The sequence below is a fragment of the Peromyscus eremicus genome, chromosome 9 (assembly GCF_949786415.1).
Source record: "Peromyscus eremicus chromosome 9, PerEre_H2_v1, whole genome shotgun sequence".
Lineage (NCBI taxonomy): Eukaryota > Metazoa > Chordata > Mammalia > Rodentia > Cricetidae > Peromyscus > Peromyscus eremicus.
The window spans coordinates 88,230,183-88,253,571 of NC_081425.1; the positions used below are offsets into that span (position 1 = coordinate 88,230,183).

The window sequence follows — 23,389 nt, forward strand, 5'->3', positions numbered from 1 at the left end:
AGTTTGTGAGTAAAGCTATACAGAGTGAGTGCCCAAGTTAAGTCTGGTATATATTTAAAATCTATTCAGGAACGTTTTCTAAGACAGTGAAGTAAAGGCTGTGTGTTTGGGAATATGTAACTGGTGGCTGGAGTGACGGTTCAATGACTTAGAGCACTCATTCCTCTTACAGAGGACTCCTGTGCAGCTTACAAGCGTCTGCAACTGCAGTTCCTGGGGACCTAACACCCTTTTCTGGTCTCTGCAGGCAACCAGGTATGTGTGTGGCACACAGAAATACATGCAAGCAAACATTCATGCACATGAAGTAAATAAATCTATTTTTACACAAATATATAATTAATTAGGAGAGAATAGAACAGTGGTTACTCAGCCTGGGACTTGCTGGAGGATGGAGGCTAGAGAAGAAAATAGTAAATGGTTATTATAATCAACTTTAATATGAGGAATAATTCCCAATATTGGAAAATTACTCTTTTTTTTTTCTTTTTTGGATTTTCGAGACAGGGTTTCCTCTGTGTAGCTTTGCGCCTTTCCTGGATCTCGCTCTGTAGACCAGGCTGGCCTCGAACTCACAGAGATCTGACTGCCTCTGCCTCCCGAGTGCTGGGATTAAAGGCGTGCGCCACCACCGCCCGGCTTACTCTCTTTTGAAAAAGTATCTTCAGTGGTTATTCAGCCATCTTCTCATCCAATTTTAAGTCTTCCCATTTCTAAAGCTTGCCATGACTATACTCTTGAGTTCTCATATTCATTTGGTACTACACTTAAGTGTCCCACATCCTCACAACAGGCTGGCTTAGGCACAATTATTGCCCCACTTTATAAACAGAGAAATCGAGGCAAGAATGACTTAGAAACCTTTAATTTGGTAAGATAACTGAATAAATGGTAGAATCATAAGTGCTGATGTATTTATACAACAGAATATAAACCTCCCTGGAACAAATCACACCCACACATGGAGTAACATGGATGATTCTAAAAACAGTTATGCTGAGAGGAAAATGTCTCATATATATGTCAAGAAGTAGATATGATGTTACATTACAGGCATAACCAATCTATGCTGAGAAGTAATAGGGACAATGATTTCCTGGGTGGGATGAGAGCAGGAAAGGAATATAAAGAGATAGCCTTGCTCTGCATCTTGATGGAGATTTGAGTGCACAGGTGTGTACTCTTTTTGAACTCACCAAATGGTACATTAGAGTTATATATAATTTTTACCTCAAACAAACAATACATACGCTAATATTGATGTAGTTAACAATATGCATGTTGAAGTGGCTAAGGGGAAAACACATGTCTGCAGCTCATCCGTAAGCACATTTAGAAAGAAGGTTGGCAGAGGCGTATCAGATTCGTGATTAAGTGGCAAACAAAGCACAGTGCTAACTGCAGAGTCTCGGGGTGACTATCACACTGTGCTCCTTGTGAAAGTCTTTCAACTTTTATATATATTTGAAGACTTCCAAATAAACACAAGGAAACCCTTTATGTTCCTTACCATCGTCTGGAATTATTAACAATCACGCCATTGTCTATGGAGAATGCATCTGTTGGCAGCCCAGCAATATTCCAAGCTCTAATTTTTACTGGATCACCCAAGGTTTTACTCAATGAGAACTCCTCTGAACATGGGAATTTTTTCTCCTGTAAGAAATAAACAAAAGTCTGATGGTTTCTTTCATCTTATTAATTGAAATATTAAGTTAAATACATATTTAATTTCCATAACTAAGGATCATAAAAAATTGCATTGAAAGTTGGACTTTGAGTTAAAAAAGAGGGAGAGAAGGAGAGGAAGGAGAGAGAGAGAGAGAGAAAGGGATCTCCCATATTTTTAGTACTCTTCCTTTCACTGTCCTTATCATATTTTCCAAAACACGCTTGGAATGTTCCAAACAAAAGTTGCTAGGTGTAACTCTAGTACCTTGCACAACCTGCTCCAATCTTCCGTGCATTCTTGTCGAAATCCGGAAGTGAAAGCACCAAGGTAAGCTATTACTCCTGCTGACACGAGGACATCACCCGTTAAGTTCTCATATGTTATTTGAAGGTCATTGGCAGCTTGAGACCATCTGTGCAGCAAGCCAAAGGCAAAACCAATTTACAACAGACACTTGTATGGGAAGGGCTGGCTGGAAGGATGGCTCAGTGGTTAAGAGCACCGGGCTGCTCTTCTAAAAGACTAGGGTTTAGTCTGCAACATCCACATGGTGGCTCACCACTGTCTGTAACTACAGTTCAGAGGATCCAACGCCCTCTCCTGGCCTCCACAGGCACCAGGCATGTATGTGGTGCACAGCCACACACATAAAATTAAAACAATAAAAAGGAAAGTACAAGGGCCTTCTTGTCCAGTCCTGTTAAGAAAATATTATGAAATGTTGAGCTTATCTGTAAAACAAGTAGGTTGGACCCCTTCCAGCTCTGATATGCTACATTACATGAATTTCCACATTTCAGTATTAGAGCAACAGTTATGCCCTGTGGGACTCAGCTTCACCACCAATGACAACCCAGCATTTTTTCCTTTATACTTTTCTGTTGGGTCCCACTATTTGTTTCAGTATTTATTTCTAGAAAATAAGATCCAGAAACATTTGCAGGTCATTCCAGAAATACTATTTTGAAGCAAGACTCTTTGAAATTCCTTAAATTAAAAAGTTGAGATCCTGCAGATAAAGTCAATAGTTTTTCCATTCAACAAAACCGTCATGGTAGAAGTTATTTCAAAACCATCTAACCTGGACTAAGTTACTATGTCATGCTATTCACTGAATAAACATTACCAATACTGAGACAGCTGACTGTCCAGTCCAACTTAAAGATACATAGAAAACTGGAAAGTAACTGCACACCCACCAACAACGACCACTTAGATTAAAAATTGTTGGCCGGGCGGTGGTGGCGCACGCCTTTGATCCCAGCACTCGGGAGGCAGAGGCAGGTGGATCTCTGTGAGTTCGAGGCCAGCCTGGTCTACAAAGTGAGATCCAGGAGAGGCTCCAAAACACCACAGAGAAACCCTGTCTCGAAACCGCCCCCCCAAAAAATAATAAAATAAAATTAAAAAAAACTGTTAACATTGCGTTTCCTTTTCTCCTTTTCCCCTTTCCTTTTGTTTGTTTTTGATTTTGAAAACAAGTTATAAATATTATCCTCAACACTGATCTTGCTCCTTTGGAGAGTCCCAGCCAGGTGCTTTACAAAACGCCTCCTGTTCTCAATCAGCCACTGTAAAATCGGGAGTGACTGGGACAAACAACGGATGAGAGCCCCCTCTCAAGCCTGTCACCCTCAGCTCTCATGAGAAGCGGTCGGCTCTACCTCGATTTTTCTCCTCCCAGTCCTCCTATCAGTTTGGAGGCTCGTTCCAGCTTCTTAGCACACAGCTCCACCTGATCTTCCAAAGCTGCCTTTTCCTCTGTTTTCTCAAGAAAAATCTTCTGTAGATTTTCCAGGTGATGCTCTACTTCTGCCAGTTCTCCTCTCTTCTGATTCAGAAGCTCCATGGTCTCAGCTAAGGACTTCTGAGCCTCCGATAAGCGAGCTTTCTTAGGAGCCACAACCTGTTTGGGAACAATATGCAAATGTTGTGCGCTTGATGTAAAAGTTAGATGTTACGGGTCAGACATGGGGTATAAGGATACATTATACATAATAAGCATCTAAATCTTATATAAAGCAAACCACCAATATACTCCACAAAATATGTAAATCACTTGGACTTGTAAAGTATAGCATATAAAATTATTCTAGAATAACAAGGTATTTTAATGTGGAATAAAAACACCACAGTATGTAGCACAGTGTTTTAAGATAACGAGAAGTTGCCAATTTGGGGGAGGGAGTGCAGGTGGTTCTGTTTCTTCCTCTTTGCTTAACTTGTTGGTTCTTTTGAGACAAGTTTTTACTCTGTAGTCCTGACTGCCTTGACCTCATGACAATCCTCTTGACTTAGCCTCCCAAGGGCAGGTATTAGAGACGTGAACCGCCATGCCTGGCTTCTCATTCTGTTTCTATAGTAAGTTGTTTTCTTTTCAATATACGAATGTGCTTTTGGTTTTAGTGTTTTTGAGTTTTTTTAAATATCATTTTCCTCTCTAAATTGCCGGGCGGTGGTGGTGCACGCCTTTAATCCCAGCACTCGGGAGGAAGAGCCAGGCGGATCTCTGTGAGTTCGAGGCCAGCCTGGTCTACAGAGCGAGTTCCAGGAAAGGCACAAAGCTACACAGAGAAACCCTGTCTTGAAAAAAACAAAAACAAAAACAAAACAAAACAAAATTTAAAAAAAAGCAAAAAAACAAATTATGACAATTTCTTGGATAGATATGGGGAAAGAACACTTATTCAGTACCGGTAGGAGTGAAAAACTTGTATATCTGATATGGAAAAAAGTGTGAAGGTTCTTCAGAAAATGACCATACCGTCCAGCTACACCACTTTTGAACAAATACCCAAGGACTTTATATCCTATTATAAAGATACCTGCTCATCTTTATTCATTGTGCTCTCCTCACAATGCCATGAAACAAAAACTTAGATGTTGTAGAATATTATTTTAAGATGTATTACATTTGTTTATGCTGTGAAATTTTTGTTTGATGATGCAAAGATGTGTTACATTTGTTTGATTAAATAAAATTAACCTGCAGTCAGGAGGCTGAGTCAGCAACTAGCTGACAGGACGTGGTAGGGAGGAACCATGTGTAGCGAGGGTTCTTAAGTGGGGTCGGAGCACAAGTGTGATGGGAGACGCGAGCAGTGGGAGAAGGTTAGCTACTGGCTATTCAGCCTCTCTGAGTGAGCAGAATTTCACCTCAACCTTGGAATCCTGAGTTCTATAGAGGGGCAGAGATCTAGATAAAGTTTCCCTTAGTGGCCTTGAGAGAGCCAGAGCCTGAGGGAACAGAATTCCCTGGGGTGATATATTGTGTACCCTAATAAACTTGCATGAGGATCAGAGGACAGAGCCAGCCACTAGATTAGACATAGAGGTCAGGCAGTGGTGGCACACACCCTTAATTCTATCACTGGGGAGGCAGAGATCGTCTGGATCTCTGTGAGTTCAAGGCCACCGTGGAAACACAGCCAGGCAGTGGTGGCACACACTGTTAATCCCAGTACTGGGAAGCACACGCCTTTAATCCCAGGAAGTGACATGGTTGGGTGGAGAGCGATATATAAGGCAGGAGGAGACAGGAACTGAGCAGCAGTTCAGCTGAGAGTCTTTTGGGTGAGGACTCAGAGGCATTCAGTCAGAGGAAACAGGATCAGATAAGGAGAGGTGAAGTGAGGTTGGTTGTGGCTTGCTCTTCTTTGATCTTTCCTCTTTCACCCCAGTATCTGGCTTCAAGTTTTTTATTAAAAGACCACCTAAGATTTGAACAACTCATGCCCGCAGCGGTTGGGTTGCTGTTGCTGATTAGGACAGCAGTTACTTAAGAGACCGCCACTGTATTTAGTGAAAAAAAACAGATGTCCATCAACAGACGAATAGACAAGGAAAATGTGGTATATTTACATAATGGAATATTATTCAGTTATTAAGAATAATGAAATTATTTAATTCACAGGAAAATGGACGGAGCTAGAAACAATCACTCTGAGGAAGGTAACCGAGACTCAGAAAGATGAAGGTTACATATTTTCCCTCATTTGTAGATGTTAGCTTTGAATCTTCAGATGTGTATATTTCATTTGGAATATCCACAGAGATCTGGAAATAAGTAGGAGGCCACAGGCTGGGGTAGAGTTGGGTTTTCAAGGGAAGGGATAGAGAAAGCAGTGATATAAAAGCTTAAGGGGGCTAATAAAACAGAAAGGGTTTAAACTGAGGTGGGGGATGGGAGGGAAGGCTAGGGGAAGGAATACAGGGGGGATAATTAACTCTAAAGACTTAAAAATCATATAGAAACCTACTTACTACTGTAGAAACTTACACACACACACACACACACACACACACACACAGAGAGAGACAGACAGACAGACAGACAGACAGAGAAAGAGAGAGAGAGAGAGTTAACATACATATATAATATCCTATAACACCAGAAGCTAACAAAAGCCCAGTGCTGGGAACGGATTCCCTTGTTTGGAGCTGTTGGTCAGTGAAGTCCCATAGACCCCCAAACGTTATAGGCTACTGCCAATGCTACTGGTTACTTCCGAGAACTCAGTGATAAGACCCCTGTTGCTGAAGACACCATGTACTTGAGTCACAGAACATGGAGATTGTTAGTTGGTACTGACCCAAGAGTTTCCTCCCATTGCTAGCTTCCTCAGTGCTAGAAGGTGCGATGAAAGCTGCCAGAGGAGAAAAGTAGTCATCAGTCTTACCCAGCTGTGAACGCTGGGAGCCACAATAAGGACTAGCTTTGACAAGACATGCCGGTGGTGTAATAACGACACAATAATTATGGAATAACCAACCACTTTCTGACTGGATTTACACCCCACTCCACAAGATGAAGCCCATACCTGCACTATTGTTGGACCAAGAACCCAGGGCTAGACAGATCATATGCCTTAGGGAAGAACCTACTACTACTATTCTGCTAAATGAACAAAGTGTTAAACCCGCTCCTAATGACAAATTGACATATTTGTGACGTATCGCATCTCTCAGCCATCATCAAGGAAGCTTCTATTTGCAGCAGATGGTAGTTAAAGAGACTCACAAATAACCGAGGTCTAAAGATCCTGCAGAATGCTTAGCCCTAAACTGAACATACATGCTGTACCTGCCCCTGAAGCTCAGGGATCCTTACGGAAGAGGTGAATGAATAGAAGGAAGCAGTGTCCCCTGGACACACAGAGCAGATGCACACATGAACTCCCAGCTGTGATGCAGCATGCACCAGCCCATGCAAGCTCAAGCCAGACCAAAGCCCAGAACGGACAGTGGAGGTGGAAACGAAATCCACCTTTAGCTACTGGGAGAGGGCGAGTCAGTTGTCTTTAGGATGCTGCCACGGGTGGTTGGCCATGCTCCAGTGGAAGACCACACATCTAAGAATACCTGTGCAGCACGGACTGGACTGGACGGGCAGGGAATAACAAGGAGAACACAAAGTCGGGTGGGTGGGCAGGGGAGTGGGATGGATCTGCGAGGAGCTGGGGAGAGGTGAATATAGTCAAAACTTACTTTATGAAATTACGAAAGACCTAAAACAAGATAAATGAAAAAACTTAAAGTGTACATTTTTATTTCTGAGACTATTTTAGCAGGAAATAGGTACGAAAGTTCTGAAAATACCTTTGCAACTCTGTCATACACTTCCATAGCCATGATCCATTTGCACAGACCTTCAGCTGCAGAAGAAGCTTTAGCCACCTTAGGGGGATCAAACTCAGGGTTTGTCAAGTATTCACTACGAATCTTCTGCATAACAGCCACCTATATAACAGAGATTTAGAATTTAAAATTAAAGCATTCATCACACAATCGTAAAGTGGAAGAAAATCACATGTAATAAAACCATTTTGGCTGGTGGCAGTGGCACACACATTTAATCCCAGCACTCGGGAGGCAGAGGCAGGCAGATCTCTGTGAGTTCGAGGCCAGCCTGATCTACAGAGCAAGATCTAGGACAGGCAACAAAACTACACAGAGAAAACCCTGTCTCAAAAAACCAAAATAAATAAATAACATTTGGACTTTTAAAAGTGACATCGAGGGCCCTTGAGATGACTTATTGGGTAAAAGACACTTGCCACCAAGCCTGATAATCTGAGTTCAATCCCTAGCACTCACATGATGGAAGGAGAAACCTAGATACTTTACATCATCCTTTGGCCACCTGAGTGCCACAGCACATGTATCCACACTTATAACACACACACACACACACACACACACACACACACACTAAATAAAATGATTTTTAAAGAGTTACATTGTTTTTAGAAATCAAAATAAACATTTTGAGATAATTTTAAAAGTGTAATTATAGCAGAAACAAAATATTTGTGATAAAAATACATAAATTTATAGATATTGAAGAAAGATGTTTCTTCCAAAAATGCAAAAAAGACTCTGTAGATTGATAGGACATTTGAAAACAGAATAATTAACATCAATAAATAACAATTCAAATGGAAAATATGATATCTTCTTATTTTATGTAAATATGAACAAGATTTCCTAATAAAGAAACTATTATATGAAGATATTGAGAGAACTTTTTCAAGTCAACAGTACACTAAAATAATAATTTACTAATTTTCTAATAATCTGCAAGTGTTTTTTGTTATTATGAAAATTCATTCTATAGCCATTAATAAATGCAGTATCCCTTTATCAATTATCATAATCTCACAAAAGGATTATCTCCTTATGTTTTATAAGTCAGTATGTAATTTAAAGATTATCACATCCCAACAAAAAATCACACTTAAAGAAGAAAATCCGATATAACTTACTGGAATATTGTCCTTGTCATACTCTCTCAAATCTCTTAAGAAATTCATATCTCCCAGAAGTTTTTTGCTAGGTCCCCAGTAATCAAATATCTACAAAAGAAGTTTACAGAAGTGGACAAGTTATACAATTAAAAGTGCATATCAGTCAGAAAAATGTTTATATATTTAAGAAATCTTAACTTCTTGAAAATAAAGACTCATTTCTTGCCAGATGTGGTGGCACATACCTTTAATTCCAGCATGCTAGAGGAGGCAGGCAGACCTCTGTGAGTTCAAGGTCAGCCTGGTTAACTTTAGTGTTCCAGGGCAGTCGGGGCTATGTGTGAAACCCTGTGTTTAAAAAAAAACAAACAGGAAAAGACTCTTCTCCCCAAGAACATGTTAAGGATACACTATATGAAGTATTTTAAACATGCACATAAACTTATTATTGAAGCTTTAATCACTGAAAACAGAGGCGGCCATCTCTTTTGAAAACTTAAACAAGCAGTGACCACAGTCACGGCCACAGCAGTTTCACAGAAGGAAGTACATTTTATTACTTCATGTTTTTAAAGGTTGGCTCTTTTTGTTTTGTTTTTATTAAATTATTTAGTGTGTGTATGTGTAAATGAGAATAACTAGACAAGGGTCTACTTACTTTATTATCTTAATGAAAAATATAATTGAAAATTTTTAATTTAGGAATTCAAACCCAGGTATTATAAACCCTGGAAAGAAAGTGTCTGTAAATTCAGTGTAGGATGCCCCCTCCTCCTTAAGGGATATGTGCCTTGAATTATAATTGCAATAACGGGCTACATTTATTGTGTGTGTGCTGTTGACGAGGCTTTCGATATTGAGCTTTGTAGGCATTAATTAGCTAATACCCTCGGACTTGGTGAGGTGGATGCCATGATTATCTTTTGACTAGAATCTCCTAGAGATTCAGACACTTCTCCCAGAGGTCACATGGTTACTGGGATCTTCTGGCTCCACAGCCCTTGCTTTGATGTTCATGTTTTATAGACAGAACCTCACCCCATGACTCAGGCTGCTTTGGAACTCACGATGGAGCCCAGAGAGGCCTGGAATTTACAGCACGCTTCCTGCTTCAGCCTCCTGTGGTAGAATGATTAGGTGAGGCACAACACACTACCTTTTTTGTTTATTTGTTTCTGTTGCCCAGGCTTGCCTTCAATGCTGACCGTGAACTCCTGATCCTCTTGCCTCCCTCTGGAGAGCTAGGATTACCACACCTGGCAGCACACGTTGATTTTTTATTTGTTTGTTTTGCTTTACTACAATTCTCTTAACTCAGTAAAAATGTATGAATTCTCAAAAACACCACCGGAAGGTTCTATGTTGCTTTCTTACAAGTCTTAGCTACAAAGTACAGGCCTCAGGACACAGGACTGTAGCAGGGGTCTGTATGGCCAGAGAAGAAAATAGAAGCAACTAAAACCACAGCTTTCTGACACCGTATTCACGGGAATCTGTACAGACACTATTTTCTGTAGGTAACTGAGTCCATACAATCTGGAAAACAGTATTTCTTTCCTGGATTGCAAGTTGTTGGTATTTAATTTGATAATGGTAGACAATTAAAAAACAATAATATGATTTAAATCTGTGCCCGGCTATTACCTTGCCTCCAGTTCCTGAAGGATCTGAAATTTTTTCTGGTTTTATATCTTTCATGACACAAACAGCAGCCATAACAAGTTTAACACCAGCAGGAGGATTCTTCATGGATTTCACAATTGTGATATCAGCTGGCTGTATCAAAAGAAAACAAGACATCCTTATAGAATAGCTTGTTTTTAAATAATGGGAATTAAACACCAATGTTGGGGCTAGCTGTGGCAGTGTTCACCTATAATCTCAGAGCTCAGGAGGTGAAGGAAAGGGTTAAGAGCTTGTGGCCAGCCTGGGTTACACAGTGAGATGCTATCTCAAGAAACAAAAAACAGCCGGGCGGTGGTGGCGCACGCCTTTAATCCCAGCACTCGGGAGGCAGAGCCAGGCGGATCTCTGTGAGTTCGAGGCCAGCCTGGGCTACCAAGTGAGTCCCAGGAAAGGCGCAAAGCTACACAGAGAAACCCTGTCTCGAAAAACCAAAAAAAAAAAAAAAAAAAAAAAAAAAAGAAATAAAAAACAAAGTAATTTTTGGAAATAAAAACCATCTTGGTAATTTTGGCTTGCACGGTTATAAAAAGAATTAGCAATAGAGAATGGAACAGAGACCAAGCCTCAGTCTTGATGAAGACACAATTAGTGTTATGAAACCTCCAGAGAATCATCTGTAAAATGATGTAAAAATAATATGACAAGCCTCTATTAGAACTATGATTTGTTACCTGTATATTGTTAAGAAAGATACTTTCAGTTGTCTGATTATCCCAGTACTCTTCTGGTATTCCTTGTAATGGTTCAAGTGCTGGAAAACTAGTAAGTATCTTAGTCCCTACACGGGAACAGATTCTAAGATCACATCACCCAAATCCCACTAGAATTCAGACAGTGAGTGGGAAGAATGGCTGGTGTGAGGCATTTGTTTCACTGCTGTGGATGAGTGTGGAGCTGTACAGTTATGTGGACAAGGTCTGTAGGCTTCATTACTGGAGAAACAGCTCCTGGTAGACCAGTTCTGTGCTTTGCCTTTGTGGGTCATTCTTAGTAGATCATTCCAAGAGCTCTTCTGTAGTTCTTCCAATAATTCTGTTATCCATTTATACATTTCCTTAAAACTTCTTGACTTCTCATACTAAACAGAATCAACTCAGACCCTGACTCATATTAATAATGCAAACCAGGAAATACACAGCAGCAGACTCTAACTGAAGGTGGAGGCTAAGACCTGAACTGGCAGGGTTTGAAGGTATTAAGACTCTTGTATTGGAAAAGAGTCTGAAAGTTCATGGAACACAGTGATAAAATAGTTCCTTAAATTGATGGTCTTGGTTGCCTAGAATGATGTCTGTGTTAAAAACAAGGATTTTTGGGTTCAGTTCTCAGCACCCACATGGTGGCTCACATACAGGGATCTGATACCCTCTTCTTGTTAAGCTTCAAACCCAAGACAAATGGCTGAGGTGCTTATTTAACATATCAAAGTTGGACCTGGCATCCAGGTTCTCCCAGCAACCCTCAGTCCCTACCTGTTAGACTATGGCTGGCATACCCTGCCCTCTATCCTGAACTCTCCAGCCCAAGGGGTATGCTGCCCTTCCCCAGAGGCCCTTCCCTACATAATCCAGACATTTTGGTTACCCACCCTTTTGAACCTTTGGCCTTCTGGCTGCTGCACCTGGTTCCTCTCTCTCCCCTCTCTCTGTTCCTCCCCTTCTCTCACATGTCCCAGCTCAGTCTGGTCATGTCCACTCTGGACTCTCCCAGATATCGCTGCCTCCGACTATGCTCTCCCATATATGGACAATAAACTTTCTCCTCCACTATACCTAGGAACAGTCATGTCTTTTCCTTTTCATTTTTTTCATTCACTTTTGACCTCTACAGGCATCAGACAGACATGGTGCACACGTATATACAAGCAAAACATTCATGCACATAAAATGAAATAATCTAAAAACAATTTTTAAAATAAAAACAAAGTTTTGTTAAATTTGTCTGTGGTGACAAACCTCTACAGGGAAACTAAGCACCATGTGGCTTTTAAATGTAGTGGGAAGCATAGAGAAACATAATCATAGGTTCTGTGGTTGATTCTGCTTTGTTTTTTAACAGTGTCAAAGCTACACTGTTTACTGTACTGCTTGAAACCAAACCAAAGTGCCAATACGTCACTACAACTACAGAGATTTCCATCTAAATCTTCATGACACTGCAGGCACAAAAATACTGGGACATAGTTTCAGAGAACTGATATTTTTCAAAATACAGCAAACATTTTCGTTTATGCTTGAGAAAAGGAAGTGTTCAAAGAGGTGTGCATTTCAAACCATCACAGGTGACATGTGAGAGAATTTCTGCAGCCAAACATCTTTAAAATTTAACCAATGGCAGTGTGTCAGCATATTTAAAAATCACAGGACCCATGTTGCCCATGACGAACTCTTCATGATGCTGTGTGTTTGGAGCAAGATGTCCCAGTAGCATAAGTTCCATGGTGGTTTGGTGTTCTCTGGAGATTAAAACTGTTCTTCTTGGGATAAATGTAGCTCAAAATACAACCCAGTTAACCAATAATGCCCTTCTGCCACAGTCCAGTGACTTCCAGGACATTCCCCTAACACTAGTTTTGTTTTGGGGGCCTTATTCAGAGTTTTGAGGATTCTATCTGTGCACTGTGATCTTAAGCACATCTATAAAAGCTATTCTCTGACAGCCTAGATGAGAGAAGTTAATCGGACGATCCATTTACCTAGCATAGTGTATCATGTGCCACCTTCTTCTGACTGTTAGTTGAAGATATTGGTTGATTTGATCAATTTGGCATTGAGTGATGTTAGCTAACATGAACTGCATCAGGAAGCCCTCCATATTAACTACATCTATGTTTAACTCCTTAGAAATAAAGGGACAATATCTTCCTGTGTAAGGCTCAGTTTACGAACACTGGTGTTCATAAGAGTTTTGTAAAAGATCTCAGTGTGTGTTCTTATGATTGCATTCTTCCTGATGTTGTGATTTGTGTTAAGAATCATTTCAAATTCAGTGATATCATTATTCTGACAGCCATTGACTTGATTTATCATTACTAGAATTTTTGTAAGGTTTGGCTTTCTGTGGATCAAATGGATTTATTTTAAATTTCATCCGTATATTTGCTGGGGCCAGATATTTTAAATGAGCGGTAATTTTGACTTCCAGATTGATTGTAATTCCCCAAATAATCAGCATATTCCTTTCTCTGTTCACCACTCAAGTGCATTTTGCTGTCACCCTGTGTCACCCTCACTGTGAGGGACGACAGACTTGATGAGAAGGGACCTCATAGAGAGCCTTAAGGGTTTCTGTTGTTATCTGCCTGTGTTCTCTGTGCATTTGACTCTCCAAGGCGAACATTCTAATGACTGTGTACCTCTACCTCTCCCCCCCAGGGCGGGGGGGGGGGCATCATTTCTATCACCAGTCTGGCTGCACTGATACAACTAGCTTAATCATTTTAGAGCTCCCATATTCTTCTCTGTATCTTGAGCCTTGTGTTTGTTTTAAACCACAGTGTGCCATTGAGAGCACGGTCCTAAGCTTCCAGTGCTGCTTCATAAAATTCCTCAGGCAATCCATTTGACATTTTAAAAGTCAGAATTTTGTTTAGAAGTGGAGATAGCATTAAAATATAATTAATTGAGAATATAGAATATTAATGCATTTTATATTAATTTAAGAGTATTAATGAATTTTCAGAATAATTTCCTGTTCCTATATTTTGAATCTATGCCAATAGCTGCTTGAATCTATTCATTATTCCTGGGAAACTTGTCAAGCTGAAATTGATCTTAACCACTTGTTTCATTGCTTTTAATCCCTCTTCTCCATTTTTATCTTCAAGTTCTAAAACCTTTTAGAAGCTGCTTAATGTTGCTTCAGCATCACCTTCTTTTAATGCTCTGGAAATCTATAGCGATTTTCCATTTGCCTAGAGTATTATAGACCGTAATTCTCCTCCTCGTCACACAGGAGTTCATCCTCCTTGTCAGATATTGCGGCTGGGAGCCGGGAAAGGGAAGGAAATATTAGAAACAAGTTCTTTACATACTGCCCCCCACTCAGAGACATTGTGTTCAGCTTCTCAAAATTTTTTTTTGAGGTTTTAAATTCCTAGTTCACGGCACAGTGAAAATACTAGGAAGTTTATATCAGTATGAATGCCCTAAAACAATCTTGTCTTAAAGCTACCACTAGGCTGTCTAACTAAAGTCACACAGGGGTTGAGCCTGTGAAATGCTAAGCTAGCTGTTGGTTGAGTTCATAGTCTTGTCAGGTTTCCCACATGGAAAATTATGGTAATGACTAAGGATGCAGGCTAGGAATAGGGTCTGGATACTCTCAGCCTCCCAGTCAATGGGCTCTTGACTCTCCTGTTCTGATTGTGAAGTAGTTCTGGTCTCGTGTAAAGAGCCTTAAAAGTCACACACAACACAATGTACTGCAGAAAGGTACAACTCACAGCTGCATAAGACATAACTTTTGAATTTTCTGTGCACATATATCCAGGAAGCTGCAGAAGTAGAGACACACCTGTTCTTCTCTTTCCCTCCTCTCTTATTCCTTTCCTTCTGGCCCATGAGTAGAGCCTCTTGGGATTCACAAAGACTACTCATTCCATTCCCACTAAACTATCCTGATTGAAAATTAGATACAACTTAGGAAAAGCAAGTATGTACATATAACATTGTATCAAAGAAGAACTGTTCAGACGTAAGTTTCACTTAACTTGACAAATAAACAATACAACCCAGCAAAACAGAGCCAGAGCATGCTAACCAAAGACCTGCATATTGCTTCCTTGTGGCAAATTCAAACACTTCCCTTCAGAGTATCCAGTGCAGACAGAGCTGCTTCCAAGGCAGGAATGGCCTCAGCCAGGTCACTCTCACACTCATTCTTCAGAGCCTGGGCTTCTTCTGCCTTCCCACTGGCTATCTCTTCATCCAATTTCACAAACTTTCTTTTTGCTTCTACTTGTGCAGACTCTATCTCAATAATCTAAAGAAAAGACATGAGGTAAAAATAAAGACAGATTTTCAAGTAATGTATTGCTTCTTCAAGCCTAGAGACAAAAACTATTTGAAAATTAGGGAATCCAACACATCATTTTGGATAGTAGAAAGATTTGTTATGAAAAATTAAGTTATGAAGTTCGAAGATACATGGATAATGCTGGAAACAATCATTCTGAGTGGTAACCCAGAAAGACAAATGTCATATGTCTTTTGTGGATGTTAGTTTTGGATCTTTAGATAGCTTTATCTCATTCAGAATACCACAGATATCAGGAAATTAATAAGGGAATGGAGAGGGAGAAGATTTCAGAGGAGGGAAGACAGAATGCAGTGATACAAAGAAGAAAGAGGAATAATGGGACAGGAATGGTCAAACGGGGTTGGGGATGGGAGGCTGGTTAGTGGAAAAAGTACAGGGAGGGATAATTAACATTAAAGACTTTCTGAAAAGAAAACCACATGAAAACTACTATTGCAGAAGGCTCCTAAAATATAAACATTTACACACACAGAGAACTTCAATGCAGTTGCCCTAAAATAATGCCCTACTAACCACAGGTTAACAAAAAGCCCAGTGCCGGGAATGTGCTACCTCTATAGGATTTGTTGGCCAGTAAGGTTCCACTGACACCTAAATATAAGAGGCTCTACTATCACTGCTCTGGGTGACCCTCCAGAGCTTCATGGTAAGACCCTGTTGGTGAAGACACCCATACTCAGAGCAAAGAACACGAAGAAATCAAGCTGGTGTTTAACTTGGAAATTTCATCCCTTACCGGCCAGCTTTCATAGTGCTGGAAGGTGCTATGCGTGTTACCAGAAGAGAAAAATAATTATCAATCTTATCTAGCTGTGAACCCTGCCAGCTACCGTAATGACCTGCCTGTCAAGAAAGTCTCACTGGTACAACAATGGGAGAATGGCAGGAGAGTAGTCAAATACTTTCTGATACCATTTAAAGCCCGATTTACAAGATGCAACCCACATTTGGCACTGCTGGTAGGATCAAGAACCACCTAGGTTGTAGATGAGAACCCATCACTATTACTCTGTTGACTCCTAACAACTTCTCATCCTAACCAAAGATTAATGTAGCCCTCAGATCTCATCAGAGAAGCCTCTATGTCACAGCCTTCCCCTTCTGAGGTTTGAGATCATTGTAGAAGAGGGGGTAGAAAGACTGTAAGAGTCAGAGGCAGTAGATGACTACAAGGAAACCTGTTTTCTGGACACAACAGGGCATATATGAACTCAACAACTGTGAGAGCACGCGCAAGCCACTTGGAAGCTCACACAATGACAATCCCTAGCTGAGGGTTATTGGTAATTGATAGATGTTGGAAGAGAGAGAATTACTTGCTTTCTTTTTTAAAAAATTTTATTCTTTTTTACTTTACCTCTCAGCTACAGCCTACCCACACCCAGCTTCCCCATATCCCCTCTGTTCTCATCCCCTAATCTTCTCCTCCTCTGCCTCTGCCCAGGAAAGGGCAGGTCTCCCATGAGTATTAACTAAACATGGCATATCAAGTTGCAGTAAAACCAAGCACCTCCCCATGCACTAAGGCTGGGCAAGGCAACCCAGCATGAGGAGGAGAGTGCCAAAAGCCTATAAAAAGAGTCGGAGACAGCCCCTGTTCCTAACATCAGGAGTCCCACAAGGGGACCAAGCCCCACAACTGTAACCCATATGAGGAGTGCCCAGGTCAGTCCCATGCAGGTCCCTGGTTATTTGTTGGTCCAGTCTCTGTGAGCCCTTATGAAACCAGGTTAGTTGATTCTGTGAGTTTACTTGTGGTGTCCTTAACCCCTCTGGCTCCTACAATCCTTTGGCCCCTGGTAGGTCTAACATAACTCTAGTATTTAGGAGTCTATAGATAGCACTAATAGGACTCAATGAGTTAAAAAAAATGAGGACGTGAAGTTGGGTGGGTATATAAAGGGGAGTGCATCTGGGAGAAGATGGAGAGGGGAATGAAGATAACTAAAATACAATGTATGAAATTCTAAAAAAAGCCTAATAAAATACTTTAAAACAAAAAGATAGGTCTACCAAAGAGAGTGGGAGGTGTGACTCTGTTGGAATAGCTATGGCCTTGTTGGAGGAAGTATGTAGTGTCTCAGTTCACTTCCTGTTGCCTTGGATCAAGGATGTAGAACTCTCAGCTCCTTTTCCAGCACCATGTCTGTCCGCATGCTGCTCTCTCTCCACAGCAATGAAAACCTTAACTAAGACAGCTCTTAAGGTAATACATGTAGCCGGTCTCTAGAACCCATCTTCATGGAAGAAGTGACATGAACTTTGAGAGAATTTCGCTGTAATTGTGCCTCCTTCTGCACACAGGATTATGTTACACCAGGAAACTGTTCCAAATTGTGCTGTACTTAAACATGCCTAAAATACACTGCCAGTGTCAGGTTCTAGAAGTTCGAACCAACACTGGCTACGAAGTGTGGTGAAAAAAAAAAAAAAGATAGGTCTAGCTGGGCAATGGTGGTGTGCACCTTTAATCCCAGGAAGACAGAGACAGGAGGATCTCTGTGAGGCAGCCTGGTCTACAGAGTGAGTTCCAGGTAGCCAGGACTGTTACACAGAGAAACCCTGACTCAAAACAAAACAAATCAAAAAGAAAGAAAGAAAAAAAGAAATAAAGGAAGGAAGAAAGAAAAAAAGGTCTAAAACAAAGCAAAAAGAAAGAAAGATAGGTCTAAAATGAGAATATAAATGCGGCCTTATTTGGAGATGGGTTTCATACCAGCCTCTGAAAGTGACAAGCATAGAGAACCCGTGAGATACCCAGTCAGTAGAAGAGCATAAACTCCATAGGGTCTAGTAACAAAAAGTTAAGGGTTAGTTTCAAGACTAGTGTTACACAATTCAATTGTTTTTTGACATCAAGAAAAATACTGATTTCCTACCTGCATCATACGTGCATTTTCAATTTTAGCTTCCTCCAATTTGGGCTGCAGTTCAACGAGCTCCAGTTGCATTTCCCCAACCTAGACAGACAGTTTGTCATTAAGTTTTCACTGCTGTAACAGCTGACAGAGAAATTATAAATTTAAATGCATCATACAATGCTGGCCATGAGAAATCCTAATTTTCCCAGTTCTTTGCATGATAAAAAGAACCACGATAGCATATCCAGTCCTGTTCACAAAAGATTATGAATCTTTTAAGTATTTTACAGGGCACTGGAACAAGTGGCCATGGAGGAAACGAAACCAGAAAAGATGTCAGCTCAGGTATTCTCATTATACTATGGTATACAAATAAAACACTAGCAAGTATTAATAGCACTGGACTCATTAGAAAAAGCCCATCTTATATTTAACACCTGCTACAATAGAAAGCCAAAATAGATTTCTTATATTTTCAGATGACAACAAATTATTTAAAAATAAACAGAATGTATTTGAGTCTCTGTGGTCTGGGCAACTTAATGAGTTTCTCTAAAACTTACTCATCTATAAAATGAGGACATAAGAGTGACTACCTCTGGCGTTGCTAAGAGAGTAACTGAGATAGTGTATGTGAAATATATGACAGAACCTGTAATTGTAACTTACAGTCAACAAACAGTTGCTCTTGTTTCTGTTATTATTTTTTGCATTTATCAGTATATATTATTATTTTGGAAGCTTCTCAAGTTTACCTGAGACTCGGCAAAAGCTAACTGGTCAAGTCCATTCACGTAGCGTTGTTTGGCTTCCATGACAGCTTGCCGTTTCTTAGTCAACAGTTGCCGAAACGAGCCAATAAGTTCGAGATAAGAAGTAGCGGTAACATAGTTATGTCGTCCTAACTCTTCTAAGAACCTAAAAAAGGGGCAACAGACAACAGTATAAGTAATGGATTTCACAATCATGTAAATTCAGCATAGCATTAACCATAGGCAATTATGAATAAAGGTTAAGGTTTATGCAGAACATGCTAAGTATTTTAACTTTCTGAAACTCCAGAAATCTATACATAACCACATTCCAAATTCTTACCTGAAAAAAATATCAAAGACCAATGACACATTTAAAAAGCACAAATCAACAAAGGTGTGTATAAAGGGTGAACTACAGCAAAAAAAAAAAAAAAAAAAAAAAAAAACAGTCTTTCTTTTTCTATGTCATATACCAGGAAGCTCTAGATTTATAAGACATTCAAGCTATTGAATGAGGTAGGCAAGCATCCAGAAAGGGAACTGCAAATGGGACAAGTATGAGTTTCATGGCATGTTACATGTTGACTGAATGTATAAGGCCACACACACAAGACTGGTACACACACACACACACACACACACACACACACACACACACGGAAGGATATACATAAGATACACAAGTATGCAGACTTTAGATGGGCAACATAACAGCAGTTAAGTTCATGTCTCTATGAAACAAGGACTTAGAGATCAATAGTTATAACACTCACTATTGAGGTATCTACCCTCCCCTGACCATCCAATTAGCTCACCTTTTCTATAACTTTCACCCAGTGTCTTAGTAGTAGTGTTTTCCCTAAGAAATCTGCCACACTAACCATTGTTGATTAGATCAGGCACTAGACACAATGATAATCACACTTTGGGATAAATGTGGAGCAGGAAGCTAGAAATAATTGGCTAGCTTCTCCCTCTACCTAAAACTGCAAGAAGTATGTTCAAAAGCAAAGAGGCAGACAGCTTCCTCTAAACACAAAGAGGAAGAAAGGAAATGCCCATAGGGAAGCAGTGATACATATCGAGAAAAAAACACTTGTATGTTTTTCGCAGATTCTAACTTCTTCTGGTTGTTTTTCAGATCTTTGTGAGACATTCGTGGACCTTCATAATAAATTCTTCCTTTCTATTACTTCCTAGCTGAGGGTTTCAACTAATTAAATAACCAGAAAGATTAGAAGACAAATAATATCAAAATGTTGAACTTTCGTAGAAAATACAAGGCACTTAAAATACAAGGCATTTGCATAATTTTAAGTATCATTACTATTAACCTTTCTGAAAGGGTCATAATGGAAGTATGAAAGTGTTTACAGATCGGGACTATCTCTTTCCGCTCAATCTCAGTAAGCTCCAGGGTTTCTAAGAAATTCACAGCTACACGTTCAAGAGCATCTTCAGGCCATGGCTGGAAAGGAGAAGAAAATTTTATTAGAGATGAGCAGTCTCCAGTGGTTAAGAGCTCTGGCTGCTCTTCCAGTGGACCTGGGTTCAAGTCCCAGCACCCACATGATAGCTCATAACTGTCTGTAACTCCAAGATCTGACACCCTCACACAGACATACATGCCGGCAAAACACCAATGCACATAAAAGAAAAATAAATAAATTATTTTTGAAAAGCTGAGCAGTCTCAATCCAACAATGTAAGTAGTGACTTCATATAGAAGAAGAGTTTAGGGTTATGAAGTTGAAACTTTAATGAGGAAAACAGAATTAAGTAGACTGGGGTCTCGATATTTTTGAGATTTCTTTACATATTAAAATAAAAATAAGAATAGTAAACAAGGTTTAATGACACATTACATATTAAGAACATAATTATATCACTTTCACCCACTCCTCTACTTAGATGTCCATTAGGCATCTCAGCTTTAGCATGTCAGTTGTCGAAGATGCTAACTGTCTACTCAATATCAGTTAGTCTCTTTTCCCACAGGAGAGAAAAGGGAAAAAACATACTTAATTTGGATTTCTGTCCTTAGAAGTCCTTCATAATCCCTATCATAATATCCAAAGCTGAAGTTCTTCTTAGCTAGTCTTTTCCACATCAGTGAAATGCTTCTTCTGCTCTGTCCTGATCTATGCCAACCGTGATCTTGTTCCAGGCCTTCTCTGTTTCCTCTGACCGGAACTCTGTTTTCTCAGACCTTCACATGGCTTGCTCTCTCACTTCCTTCATATTTATATCCCAAAGGATCATAAAGGTGTTCCTGGAACACTCTTTCTAGAACAACCTTCTTACTGTCACTATTCAACCTCTTGTAGTGAGTGTGTCCTCAGAACTTACTAAGACCTCTCACACCATTTACTCATTTGTCTACTATTGGCTTCCATTCAACCCTTGATAGAATTATAAAATCCATATAAGGAAGGACTTTCTTTTTATCACTGCTGGATCTCCAGTGCCTAAAACAATACTTGACAACAAATATTTTAAGTGTTTAATTAAACAGTTTATGCTTCTTTACTTTTTCATTGGCGTATTTTCCTGATTTCCTTTCACTCAGTTTCAACAAGGTGCTTGTAATTTTTTCCTTTTAGAGAAGAGCACATTTTAAGATTTTTTTGTTGCTTGTTTGTTTTGTTTGTTACTGTGGAATAATCCTTCTGTACACTGTGTAAATTATGCTGTGATTGGTTTAATAAAGAAGCTGACTGGCCAGTAGCTGGACAGGGTAAGGTTAGGTGGGAAAACCAGACTAAGGGCACTGGGAAGAAGAAAGGTGGAGTCAGAGAAGTCGCCAGTGAGACAGGGAGAGGAAACAGGAGGTGCAAGATGAAAGAGAGGTAACATCACATGGCAGAATGTAGATTAATAAAAATGGGCTAATTTAAGTTGTAAGAGTTAAGTAGTAACAAGCTTGAGCTATTGGCTGAGCATTTATAATTAGTATTAAGTCTCTGTGCTCATTATTTGGGAACTGGTGAGCAGGAAAGAAAAGTCTGGCTACAGTTTGTATTTTGTTTTTGGGGACAGCCTTGGCTGTCCTGGACCTCACTCTGTAGACCAGGCTGGCCTTGAACTCAGAGATCCACCTACCTCTGCCTCTGCCTCCCGAGTGCTGGGATTAGAGGTACAATCCACCACCCTAATGTCAGCAAACCTCTTTCAATCAGGAGAAGCCCTGAACCGAAGAAAAATGTTGCTCTTCTTCCAAATAAGGAGGAAATTCTCCTCTCTGACTGCTCTCAGGCTGCCATATTGGTTTTGTTGTTGACATAAGAAATGAAGTAAAACCGGAGATCTTTGAAGTCTTGAGATTCATGGCCTTCATACTAGAACTGTATCACTGACTCTTTAAGACCTCCAGCTTGTGGACTAAAGATCTTGACAACTGTAAGACTCCGTAATTATGAGGACCAAATCCAGTCACCTTACACCTTACACACACACACACACACACACACACACACACACACATACACACACTTCTCTTTGTTTAGGAGTACTAGCTGCTCTTCTAGAGGACCCAGCACTCACATGGCAGCTCACAATGGTCTTTAACTCCAGTTCCAGGAATCTGATGCCTCTTTTGGCTTTCTTGGGTGCACAGGTATGAATGCAGGCAAAACACCCATACACATAAAATAAATTAAATTAAATGTAAATAACTAAAAAAAATATAGTCTAGAGCATGATGTGCTACTGGTGCAATGGTGAGGTTTTCTACAACTTTTTGATTAGATTGGAGGCCTACTCCATAGTATTAAACACACACATACACACTCCTCAAATGGGAAGAATTAGTTAGTTATTTAACATAAAAGTATAATAGAAATTTGGACTAATCACATTATATACAACATATATTCATAATTACACATTTTGTTAAATACACACACACACACACACACACACTATCCTATGGTTCCAAATCCACCCTTCTATATAACTGATTTATTTTCATACTTCAAAAAATCACTATCTTAATCAGTATACACTTTGCATATCACCATTATGCCTCTGTTTTTACTTACTATTGTTTTTTGTCTCTTCTAGTCCAGACTATGAATTCTTTCTGGGCAACACATAGCCTTATCAGCTCCTGGTGCTAAATACGATGCCCATCATTATAGTAACTGATCAATGAACACTTGCTGAATATTAGTCAAGCTTAAATATGGTTTTGGTAAGATTTTCAGAATTAGCAACTCTGCTCCCTCAAAACCAAATGAAACAAACCTGAAACCAATCAATAGTACAGCAATTGATGAGGGATGGGAATTGTCTCAGACGATTGCGAAAGGCATCTCCTATGGGGCTGAAGGCCACAACGATGTGAAGATTATCTTTGCAGCGATTCACAAAGAAAGCAAACAGGGCTAAGGGACTGAGTTCATCGTGTTTATTGCCAGCCTGAGCTACTGGACGGACACCCTACAGAATAGAAAACAGAAACCTTGTGAATAAAAACGGATTAATATAAGGAGATGATCAGAGAGCAGAGTATGAGGTTTGTATGAATTGTATTTAAATTTTTATTTTTATACCACTGGATGTTTAAAAGCAAATATCTGTCAAGAATTTACCTGGTAAAGATAATCGGAAAAACCCACCAAGATTCAA

General features: G+C 39.9%; 1 protein-coding gene across 1 annotated transcript in view; it reads right to left on the minus strand.

Annotated features, from left to right (window-relative positions):
* Positions 1-23,389, minus strand: part of Dnah12 (dynein axonemal heavy chain 12) — a 157,868-nt gene that overhangs the window by 42,238 nt on the left and 92,241 nt on the right. Inside the window, exons 44-54 of the mRNA XM_059273985.1 lie at positions 23,006-23,200; positions 20,095-20,228; positions 18,761-18,923; positions 18,024-18,104; positions 14,905-15,087; positions 10,063-10,194; positions 8,437-8,526; positions 7,271-7,411; positions 3,337-3,578; positions 1,937-2,084; positions 1,511-1,656 (exon numbers count right to left, since the gene is read on the minus strand). Coding sequence (XP_059129968.1) covers positions 1,511-1,656; positions 1,937-2,084; positions 3,337-3,578; positions 7,271-7,411; positions 8,437-8,526; positions 10,063-10,194; positions 14,905-15,087; positions 18,024-18,104; positions 18,761-18,923; positions 20,095-20,228; positions 23,006-23,200 — 1,655 coding nt within the window. The remainder of the gene's footprint in view (positions 1-1,510; positions 1,657-1,936; positions 2,085-3,336; positions 3,579-7,270; positions 7,412-8,436; positions 8,527-10,062; positions 10,195-14,904; positions 15,088-18,023; positions 18,105-18,760; positions 18,924-20,094; positions 20,229-23,005; positions 23,201-23,389) is intronic.